The sequence below is a fragment of the Sciurus carolinensis genome, unplaced genomic scaffold, assembly GCF_902686445.1.
Source record: "Sciurus carolinensis unplaced genomic scaffold, mSciCar1.2, whole genome shotgun sequence".
Classification (NCBI taxonomy): Eukaryota; Metazoa; Chordata; class Mammalia; order Rodentia; family Sciuridae; genus Sciurus; species Sciurus carolinensis.
This window is the reverse complement of record NW_025920147.1, coordinates 768,710-781,367: the sequence shown is the minus strand read 5'-3', so window position 1 is coordinate 781,367 and position 12,658 is coordinate 768,710. Positions and strand designations below refer to the sequence as shown.

The following is a 12,658-nucleotide window of genomic DNA, read 5'->3' as shown; positions in this document are numbered from 1 at the left end:
TTATACTTCATGGTTGGGAAGAATTTCTTTCAGTCAGTCTTTCTGCAGGTGAACAGGAAAGCATCTGATAAAGAATAGAACCACTGTCTCGAGAGGCAGACGTTAAGGTGGCAGGACAGAGAAAGAATTTGTGTTCTCACAGATATGAAATAGACAATCATGCTACTCCACAGTTGATTCTGCCTGCTAACTTTGATTTATGTGAAAAAACTGATATTTTTAAACAAGTAGGATTATAAAATTAAAATGATGCATTAATTAAATGTTAAACATTATTTTAATAAACTTAATAACGGGAGCTATGGTCAAAAACTAATAAGAAAATTCATAACTTTATATACCCCACATTAAATTGAGATTGAAATATTTTTATACTGTTGAAATAGGAAAGGCATTTATAATCATGACACCAGAATCAGAATCCATAAAGTAAAAGACTGTTGTTTTTCAACTTATAAATACTTACATATTTTGCACAGAAAAAATAATAGAACAAATTTGCTAATAAAATAGCTGTAAAGAGTACTTACATTATACATGATAGGCAAAGACTAGTTCCTTTAATAACCTTCTACTATAAAAATAAAAATAAGCACACCAAAAATAATGTATTAAAAATTATGAAAGATGAAATGCATAGAGTAAATTTTTAAAGAGTTCTTGCTAGTGCAGGAAGGACTTGGAAATAAAATGAAGATAAAACATTTTATGTACTAGATTAGAAAAAAATTTAACATTTTCTAATATCTAATGTTGGCATGGTTATAAAAAAAATAGGCACCCTCAGATATTCCCTGCAGGACAATTTCATGATGTATATCCATTTTTAAATGGGTATACTTATTGATATAGTCACTTTTAAATGGGAAATAAACAAATACAAAGCAATTCCACAGTTATTATTGATGGTAACAAAAATTTAGAAAAATAACAAAACAAAATTAAATTTGCATAATAAAAATACAGAAATAAAAAAATTTAAAACAATATAAATTGTGATAATTTCACCATATACCATAATTATATTTAAAAAAGGATAAAGTTCAATTTATTATAGAGAATTTGAAGCACCAAGTGGTAATTAACAATGTGATAGTTGTTGATTTCTCATCAACAATCTATTAAATGTGTTACCTGAAAGTGACTTATCTATGTCCTCAGCTTCAGATTCTTTATCAGCAAATTTCTGATAATATCTACCCAGGTTATATGAAATTTGAATGAGATAAATATATAAAATGCCTACTCATATTCTGTTATAGCTATGTGCTTAATAAATGGTAGCCACACTATTGCATCTTTCTAAAATCTGAGCTTTGTGTTCTCAAAATAATTATACAGCATTTTAAACCACTTATTACAAGGTACAAAATGTAATTACTTTTATCAACAACAAAAAAAATTGGAGCTCAGAAGTAAGTATCCAAACCACAGTATGTATGAGGCAGGATAATGATAAGATTCATACTCATGCATGGAGAAATGTGCTCTTAGGCAGTCATCCCAGTAATAAAAGGAATGTTGAAATGACATAAAAAACACTATAAAATTATGTGTTTGGCAACATGGTTGGCCTGAATTTTAGCAAAAGAATAAATTTTAGGCTTAGAGTGTTTCATAAAAAGTACTTCTTTTCATGTCACCCTCAGACATCTCTCCAGGATTGAATAGCCCAGGGTTTTGATGCTAGAGCATAACATAACTATATTTTTCATCTCTTCAATTCACAAGATATTCAGTATATGTTGAGAAGTACTATTTTGTTTTGTTTTAAGAAATATTAAAAAGAAATTTCACAAAGATTTATCTATAGCAATAAAGAATATCAGCATTGGGTGGGAAAGAAAAATTTACCTTGAAGGTAATTAGTTATACAGACAAGGAACCATAATTCATAATTAGTAACTTATTTAGTTTATAGGAAAGCAGGGTCAAGTACCAGCTAACTTTACTCTCTACCCAGTAATTCCCCTATTGGAATACACAGTAACCTTATTACAACCTTTTTAGAAGAAATAAGGGAGACAGAACTGCACAGCATCACACTCAACATCCACCTAAGTTGGTAATCATTTTTTGTTGGGTGAACTTTTCTTAAAAATCTTCTTGAAAGGTTACATTTGTTCATCCCAATGTCAATCTTTTTTTTAAATTAGTTTGTTTGTTCTAATTAGCTATACATGAGAGTAGAATGCATTTTGACACATCATACATAAATGGAGTATAACTTCTCATTCATCTGGTTGTACATGATGTAGAGTTATACAGGTCATGTAATCATATATATGCATAGGGTAATAATGTTCGATTCATTCTACTGCCAATCCTACCTCCATGCCTCCTTCCCGCCCTTCACTCCCCTATGTCTAGTCCAAAATACCTCTGTTCTCCCGGTGCCCCCACCTTGTTGTGGATTAGCATCCGCATAACAGAGAAAACATTCAGCCTTTGGTTCTTTGGGATTGGCTTATTTCACTTAGCATAATATTCTCCAATTCCATCCATTTACTAGCAAATGTTATAATTTCATTCTTCTTTAAGGCTGAGTAAAATTCCGTGTGTGTGTGTGTGTGTGTGTGTGTGTGTGTGTGTATGTATACACACACATACCAGTTTCTTTATCCATTCATCTGTTGAAGGGCACCTAGGTTGGTTCCATAGTTTAGAAATTGTGAATTGAGCTGCTATAAACATTAATGTGGCTGCATCACTGTAGTATGCTGATTTTAAGTCACTTGGATATAAGCCTAGGTGTGGAATGGTTGGATCAATGGTGGTTTTCTTAGGAATCTCCACACTGTTTTCCATAGTGGTTGCACCAATTTGCCGTCTCACCAGCAATGTATGAGTGTACCTTTTCTTCACATCCTCACCAACATTTATTGTTGCTTGTATTCTTGATGATTGCCATTCTGACTGGAGTGAGATGGAATCTCAGTGTACTTTTTATTTTTATTTCTCTCTTAAAGTTTAGATTTCCAATAAATTTTAAAAAGTAGCATACTTACCTATTAAATATGAAATTTCTGTAGCCTCCAGAAATTACTTCTTCATTTTGACTACAGTAAAACTCATACCAGCTACTCATTCTGTGGACCAGACATCCTCAGTCTCTGCCATGTTTTGTATCACTCCATAATTCTTCAAGTCTGCAGTCACAAAGCACATGGGTCTGGGTGATTGTAATGTGTCTGTCCATTCCTTCTTTCTATGTATCTCCAGCAGACACAGGCTGAGTTCAAGATCAGATTTACACAACAGAAAGTACATCTTTTTTGAAATGATACCCAGAATAGATTTATCCAGATCATACCTTTCCTGGAGAACTTTCAGCCATTATCATAATGGTTAGAATCAACAGAAAAGAATTAGGACAGCTGGAACTGTTACAGTAAAGCTAATGTTCTAAATTTAAACTGAATAATGGCAATTTCAATATCATCTATAGATATACTTCCAGGCGATAGTTTGCAGGTAAATGTTTAACAAGCTCTCTGGAAAAATAGACTGAATATATACATGGTACATGTTTATTATTAATTTTACATGTATAAAGATATATATCGACCGCCAGGGGGCGCCACAGGCTGCCCGGCGAGCCGCTCAAGGCCTAGGAGCGCCGGCGCTGGCGAGCGGCGGAGGCCGGCCACATGGACCGCTTTGTGTGGACCAGCGGCCTCCTGGAGATCAACAAGACCCTGGTGATCCAGCAGCGCGGGGTGCGAATCTACGACGGCGAGGAGAAGATAAAATTTGATGCTGGAACCCTCCTTCTTAGTACCCACCGACTGATTTGGAGAGATCAGAAAAATCATGAGTGCTGCATGACCGTTCCTCTGTCCCACATTGTATTCATTGAGGAACAGGCAGCTGGAATTGGGAAAAGTGCCAAAATAGTGGCTCATCCAACCAAAGAACCTGGCCCATTCCAGAGTAGTAAAAACTCCTACATCAAACTCTCCTTCAAAGAACATGGCCAGATTGAGTTTTACAGGCGTTTATCAGAGGAAATGACCCAGAGAAGATGGGAGAATATACCAGTTTCTCAGTCGATACAAACAAATAGAGGACCCCAGCCAGGAAGAGTAAAAGCTGTAGGAATTGTAGGTATTGAAAGGAAACTGGAAGAAAAAAGAAAAGAAACTGACAAAAACATTTCTGAGGTCTTTGAAGACCTTAGCAAGCTAATGATCAAGGCTAAAGAAATGGTGGAGTTATCAAAATCAATTGCTAATAAAATTAAAGAGAAGCAGGGTGACATCACAGAAGATGAGACCATCAGGTTAAGTCCTACTTGTTGAGCATGGGAATAGTTAACCCAGTCACCAGGGAAACCTACGACTCAGGAACACAGTACCACATGCAGCTGGCTAAACAGCTGGCTGGAATATTGCAGGTGCCTTTAGAGTTGCTCTCACCAGAAGATTTAGTGAATGCATGCAAGATGCTGGAAGCACTGAAATTACCTCTCAGGCTCCAGGTTTTTGACAGTGGTGTCATGGTAATTGACCTTCAGTCCCACAAGGAAGAGGAAATGGTGGCCTCGGCCCTGGAGACAGTTTCAGAAAAAGGATCCCTAACATCAGAAGAGTTTGCTAAGCTCGTGGGAATGTCTGTCCTTCTGGCCAAAGAGAGGTTGCTGCTTGCAGAGAAGATGGGTCATCTTTGCCGAGATGACTCAGTAGAAGGCTTGCGGTTTTACCCAAATTTATTTATGACACAGAGCTAAAGGTTTTGTATTTGAAATACTTTCTGTCCATACTTATATCTGGTAGACTGTATGACACTGAGCTAAGAGATAAACCCCGATAAACTGAAAATTTATTAGAATGATAAAAATCTTTTAATCTCTCCCTAAATATTATGGTTCTGGAAACTTATTTAGGATACATAAAGGAAAATACAGAAAATGAATGCTAATATGAATTTAAAATCATGCTATAGTTGTGCAGAATTTAACTTGAAGTAAAGTAGATTTTAATTTGGTTCCCAAAAGTAACCATTTAGTAAAGAAGGGAATTTAAGTCCTTGAAGGAGGAAAAAGAGAAGTTGCATGTTTGCATAGGTTAGATTATTAATTTGGTATGACTAAAATTCACTGAATTATGAATGTTTTCCTCTGTGTCTGATGCACCCATTTTGGGGAGTTTTCTTGAAGGAAGACATAGCTACAGTGTAGTATAAGAACCTGACAACACTGGAACAAAATAATCAAACTGCAGTATGCCCCATAAAGCTCTTCCTAAGGGCTTTTCAAAGCAGTCGTGGGCATGTCTTCAATGGACCAAATAAAATAACTTTAAAAAAGGAGAGGGCTGGGAATGTGGCTCTGTGGTAGAGAGCTTGCCTGGCATATATGAGGCCCTGGTTTAAAGTCCTAGCACAGCAAAAACTTTTTTTATTTTTTAAAAGGAAAAAATTTTATTTGACTTCCATTTATATTTTGAGTAGTTTTTTTTTTTAAGTGGTGATTTCAGGGCTGACATTTAAAGAATGCAGCTGTGTCATTTTGTTTAAAAAATGCTGTGGATTTTGAAACTGAATTAAAGAGCTGTGTAGACATGCCCAGAGTTAAACTATTACAAATTTGGGAGGTAGATGGCTTAGGAATTCCCTGGAATTGTTCCATGGGTGGAAGGGCAGTGGGAACCTTTAGCTAATTTCACAGGAACCTTAGTGCTCTTTTACCTGGAAGCCAAGGATGGGGACAGAAAGTGGAAGAGTAATATGCCTGCTTCTCCTCCCTTAAGGAATCTTAACACTGAACTTTAAAAAAAATATTTATATCATATTCCAGAAATATTTTTTTCTTCTTTGCCCTATGCATTATAAATTGTGTGAACTGTCTTGGTAAAAGGTATTACCAAGATAACAATAACTGGCTACTGTTGCCTGTAGAGTGCTTGAATCTTAAAGTAGACTGCCCGACTTCGTGTGTTACTGCTCTACAGCGTGCAGCATATCAGCATTACCTCCAACTCAGGGACCCCACGGGACAGGAGACCCTTTTCTGAGACTGAGTTGGACACAGAAGAGTAGTGATGATTTTGACCAATTCTCCAGAGGGGATAGTGTATGAATGGGAAAAACCCTTGGCACCAGGAGGAGGGGTGCCCAGGTGCACACTGCAGGACTTTCCCACTGGATGAGATAGAAGCCACTGCAGATGCCCCCTTGGGAGGTGCCGAGGTCCTCAGCCACAGATAAGGGGATTCCCAACCCCTGATCCCGTTCTGAAAAGTGTCTGTTGCTGCTTGTTCTCCAGTGTCATGGGAATGCTGTGGCCAAGGCATCAACAGACACTTTTCAGAACAGATAAATAATAACAGATAAATAATAATCTGTTTCACATGTTGGAGTATTTGCAGATAAGGTTGTTGGAGCTGCTGGATCTAGTTCTAATAGTTGGGTTTCATTACAGCAAGCCTACATAATTCAACATATTTATTTACTTTAATGTGACGATAGATGAACAAAAGTGGAACAATCTGAGTTGTTTAAAGTGAAATAAAGAGGAAGAAAAGTGACATGAATATACTTTACAGATGTCACACTAACTAAACAATAAGTACAATTGATTTTATTATTTTTAAAATGGGCATTCTTCACTTTCCAGACGTCCATTTGTATTTTTATTTTTTGCCAAATGAGGTGTTATTTTGTCTTTTATTGTTAGAGGTTATATTTAGATACAACTAATCAGGCCCTAAGTGCAAAAAAGTTCTGCCTTGGTGCTTATCACTGCTATAATTATTTTTGTTTTCCTAACTTTGCTCATAGGAGCACAAATCTCTTTGTAGCTTTGTGGTAATGGACTATTTCTAGTCACTTCCTGTCAAGAAAAAATTTTTTACATTCTATAAGTGAAGGTTGTTTTCAAGGTTAAATGATTGGTATTAATGTACATACAGTAAAATGATTGCAAAATATTAAAATGATTTTCTTAACTTGGTATTCTTTTATGATTACTCTGTGAAAAACATGTGAAAATGATAAACTTTTAGTCATACCAAGCCAGTATTTTAAGAATTTTTCTTTTAGAATTTTTAATTAAGCTTTACTTATAAATATTTATGACTTCAAGCTTTTAGTGTTTTACTTATCTTTTAAATATGGGAAATGAGTCATGGACTGTCTTTGGTTTTTTTTTTTTCCTTAATGCTGGATTTGAATTCCACAGTGGGTAGACCATGTGTGTTCATGTGAATGTGCTAGCTCTTGTTCCCTGTTACTAGACCAAGCTCATCAGAATGTGGATTCATCATGTCATCACTCTTACTCATATATTTAAAACGGTTCCCTTTTGCCCAACAATCTCAGCATCTTTATTTTGGTACAATGAAGTCACAACTTATAAGGTGGTTAGGTTTTACAGATTGTGCCTAAAGACAAAATAGAACATGCTCAACATGATCCTTGAAAATCTCTTAAATTGCCAATAAAGTTCTCTTCATAGTCTTACAGTTTGAGTCCCTGTGGAGTGATATGTAGATATGAATGTATTATGCATATAGTAAGTACAATATATAATAAAACTGCACACCAACAATGGACTTTCATAGCATTAATAAATGCACTATTTTAGGACTGGAAGTGTGGCTCAGTGATAGAGCACCTGCCTTGAATGTGTGAGAACCTGGGTTCCATCCTCAGCATCACAGGAAAAAAAAATTACACTATTTAAATGTGTGTATCTTTCTTTTTGCAAATACATGTGGTTGAATTTATGTAAATTTACTGGTGATCCCAACCCTTATGATAGAGCTAGAGTGTAAGCCCCACAGGGCAGAGATTTTTATCTGGTTTGTTCATGGATATATCCCCAGAGCCTAAAACAGGGTCTGGCACACAGTAAGCATTCAATAAAAATTTACTGGATGAATGAAAAAAAAAAGATATATATCACACAACTTAGAAATAATAATAGATATATAACACTTTTATGTATAGGTCATTTTTTAGGTCACTGATTCTCAGATTTTATATATATATTTTTTATATATATATTTAATATATATATATATATATTTTTTTTTGTATCAGTGACCTAACTTTGTATCAGTGATGAATACAGTTCTTACAGGAATATTTTTTTTTTTTTTTGCGGTGCTGGGGATCAAACCCAGGGCCTTGTGCTTGCAAGGCAAGCGCTCTATCAACTGAGCTATCTCCCCAGCCCCAGGAATGTTTTTTGATGTCTCCATTTACATTAATAACTGGGATGAAAGTGAAACTGAGATGTAAGTTGGAAATTCACTCATTCAATGACTATGCAAACTACTGAATCAATCAATACTTTTTTGAATAAAGGCAGAGTATTTCTCATTTTTTTTTGCTATTGGCAATGTAATGACTACAGTCACACAAAGTTTAAATATATACCACTGACATTTTTCATTCACTTTACTTAATTCTACACAATAAACAAAATAATAAATCATGTCCTGATTTGTTGCATTTTCTGATTTTCATAATGTAAGTACTCCTACTATGACTGATATCAAACTAACAAAAATGATAACAATAAAGATGGAATTTGGAAAAGATATGCAGCAGCACATTATATAGAATCTTGACCATATAATATGTACTACAGGTGTAAATCACCTCAAGAACTTAGATAATAGAAGAATGTAGTAAAATAATTAGGAAGTGCTGAGTTCTGATTATTTATCTTTAACTATAATTTAGTTAGTTTATATAATTTAATATTTGATACAACTATGTTATTAACAATTGGGTCAAAAATTTTCTGACATTTAATAATCCTCTCATTATGAGTTAGTAGTAAGAGCTAGCCTAACCACACCACTGGTTCCCAGGGTCAGTATGTAAGTCACAAAGTGAGATTCTAAATAGGAACCAAGTTCCATACAACCACTGGGGAATTACTGAAATGAAATTGAAAATAAACCTATGAATTCATGATAAAACATCACAATAGGGAAACCGTATAGTAGTCATATAGTAGATAATGTGTTATTCAATCTAGAATGAAATAACATCCCATTTCTCACATAAAGTCCTACATTTTCATTCTGACTTGTACCACAAATATAGATATTACCAATGATATCATATTTATTTTGTGAAACCATTTAAATGGAAGGGTATCATGTAAATAGCTATCTCAAATTTCTCACTCATGACCCCCCTTCTACATCAATGGGTTATACTATATTATCTACCTTAGTTAGAGGTACCATTATCCTCTTGTCCAGTATGGTTAAGGTGAATCCAAAATGTTCAGACCCAAGATAGATATTTGGAAGGTTCCAGCTAAGCCACTGCAGTCTCTTCCCTCATTTTTTTTTTTTTTTTACAGTTTTTGTCTTCCCTCATTTTTATCTTACCTCTCCCCACCCTCCTAGGAGCCACCCCTTGAATGCTTGAGCTCTTCTTGGCCTCACCATTCATCCTAGATCTTTGGAGAAACTGAAGCCATTACTACTGAGCTTACATAGGTGCCAAAGAACTTCTGCATGTGCAAACCCATAGCACTTCACCTCTGGTGGACACAGTGCCTCTCACAATTCCCTCTTTCCTGTTTACAATACAGCCTCTGGTTTTTTTTTTTTTTTCCATGATGGTTTCTAAAGCACAAATCTTTCCTTCTGTCTAAAATTCATTCTCTAGTATGTCACGGTGCAGGATCAGGCCCAAGCTTCTAATCATAATGAACACAGCCTCTCACAGAGCAGTCTGTGTCCTACCTATAATTCTGTGTCCCAAAACAATTCCTTACACTTCATCAATAAAAATAAATTGTATTTTATAAGGGCTGTTTTCATTCATATTCTATTTAAAACTTTATATGTGAAATATTGCAAAATAAATGTAGTACTAGTGTTTTTCTTTATTGCTTAATTTGGGGGTTTATGTGTTAATGATTTTTCACATTCTTCCCTCCCTTCCCCTTTCTGTAAATTCTGAATTTTAAATTTCTCTTGACTCCTTATTCACACTGACACTGTCCTGCTCAGAACATGATATGATCACATTCTTTGACTGAATGAACACCTCCTGAAAACCAACATTCCTTTATTTCTTCTTTTTCCTTCTCCCTGTTGCAACCAGATTTATTTAAAAAGCCATGAATCTTCTCTCAAATCTCTCATTTTAAAAAAGTTAAATGACCAAAAGGTTTTATTCTCTCCTCTTCATCTTATATATGTCACATAAAAAATATTTCTTTGAGAAAACATTCCCTAACCAGGGTAAATCAATTTCTACTGTTTTGAACACCTTAAGCATCTTACACCATATAACCACATAATGAATTTAAGTGAACATTATTCACTTGATACTGTCCTCTTTCCCACTCTTACATGAAAGCACAAGTCATTATATATCTATTGAAATATCACCCATAATACCCCATAGGTAGGTATTATTATTATGTGTTAACAAAAAAAAGAGCTCTCTTATGTATAATCAGCACACAGTAGGCACAATCAAAAATATTTGTTGAATGCATAAGTTAATTATGTACACAATCAAATTGGCATTAATTTGGTTTAGGGAAAAGCCTGACTCTTCATGTGCCTGGCATCACAAACAATTAGTATAAAATTAATTGACCCTACCCTGTTATTATTCATGCATGCCAAATGATGAAAAAATTTCCATGCAAATACTGCAGCAAAAATTTAGTACATTAGTTTCCTGTTGCTGCTGTAATAAATTACTGTAAACTTAGTGATCTGAAAACAAGAAAAATTATTCTCCTGTAATTTTGTAAGTCAAAAATTCAAAATGAGTCTATGGGGCTAAAAATCATAGAGTTCTGTCTTCAGAACTTCAGTCCTCTGGAAACTCTAAAGAAGACTCCATTTCATTTTGGAAGCACCTGAACTCCCTGGTTGTTGCCGTTCCCCATCATTCCAAACTTGCTTCCTTTACCACATCTAAATCTAACTCTGATTTTCCCACCTCCCTCTTAGAAAAACCCTTACCGCATTGGACCTACCTAGGAAATCCAGGATTTATCACCATCTCAGAATCCTAATACTCAATCCCATTTGGAAAATCCTCTTTATTATATAAGGTCACATATTCACAGATTCCAGGGATTGGGATGCAGACATCTTTGAGGAACCATTGTTCAGTCTATTACAGTCAACTACAGAAAAGTCTGTTCAATTTCCTGTTTGAGAGAAAGAAAAATGCTATTAATTCTCAAATCCCTTCTGCCATAGAGTTTTAATTGACTGCAAAAATGAGTTTAGCCACGTGAGGTGCTTTTTTATTATAATTACAAATCTCATTAAGCTTTGTTATTGTTTTCTCAATTCTGAATGCATGACTGTCACCAGAATGACATGCATGATTTAGAGGATGTGAAAAACCTCTTTTGGGAAGACATCCTGTTTGTTTGTTTGTTTTTTATGTTTATGATGGGACTTTTCTTTTTTCTTGACTGAATCTTATACAATGATTACATGCCATAAATTGATGTCTAGGTAATTAAATAAAAGGGAGGGAGACACAAAGTTCAGATTCATTTCTTTAAGTCATGAACTCTCCCAGACTACCCTGAAATAGCTATTCTTTATACACACACACAAAAACACATACTCCAGAACTACAATCACACACTCCAGAATTATATTAGACTTCCTGTTTAAGATGCAAATACGATGGTCCCATTTTTCTCCTAATCATATTAAGAATTGACCCTTTACAAATGAGTCATTGGTCACTTAATAGGCATTGTAAAATTAAATTTAACTGTAGGAGATACCATCAGTGAAATTATCTTTACGAAGAAAAGTAACTAATATTATGACAGTTTTATATATGACAATTATCAAGTTGTCTTAAATTTACAATTAATCATAAATCCCACCATAGACATGTAATTTTTACTTACAAGACTCTCCATATTAATCGCTTCCTAACAGAATGATAGGAGAAATCTAATTGAAAATAGTGAAGGGTGATTAAAAAGTCACAAACTGTTTTTATTGATTATTTAAAAATCTTCCTATTTATTTTACAGATACATTTGACATAATCAGAAATTTTACCAGGAAGAGAAATTCATTGAAGAATGAGTGATACATGAACTACAACTGATTTTTTTGTATTAGTATTAGTTTCTATAAACTCATTTCAATATAAATTCTATATGTACATAATAATTGATATGGAAAGATTCACTTAAAATTGTGCTACATCTTGTCAAAGGAAAACCTATATTTGAATTTTTTAAAAAAATATTATCAGTAATACCTAAAAGGCACTAACTATATTGATTTCTACTCTATTTTCAATGTGTCCCCCAAAGTTCATGTGGTAGAAACATCATCCCCAATATGATTGTGTTGAGCAGTGGAACATTTAAAAGGTGATTCAAACATGAGGGCTATACCCTCACAAATTGATAACAGGGGAGTGTATTCATTATCATGGGAGTGGGTTCCTTGTAAAAGATGAGTTTAGCCTGTCCCCCCATCTCCCCTTTGTCTTTGCTATTTGCTCTTTCATTATGGGACGATGCAGCAAAATAATCCTTACCAGATGCCAACCTGCCAATCTTGAATTTACCAGCCTCCAGAACTATGACCCAATAAATTTGTTTATTACAAACTACCAATTCTCAGGTATTCTGTTCTGGTAGTAGTAAATAGACTAAGACAATATCATTATGGACACA

General features: G+C 34.6%; 1 protein-coding gene across 1 annotated transcript; it reads left to right on the top strand.

Annotated features, from left to right (window-relative positions):
- Positions 1–3,650: 3,650 nt before the first annotated feature.
- On the top strand, positions 3,651–4,928 carry LOC124974421 (vacuolar protein-sorting-associated protein 36-like). The gene is given in 2 exon segments (XM_047537698.1): positions 3,651–4,281; positions 4,284–4,928. Coding segments are annotated over 2 exon segments (1,077 nt in total). The 3' UTR covers positions 4,730–4,928.
- Positions 4,929–12,658: the final 7,730 nt, after the last annotated feature.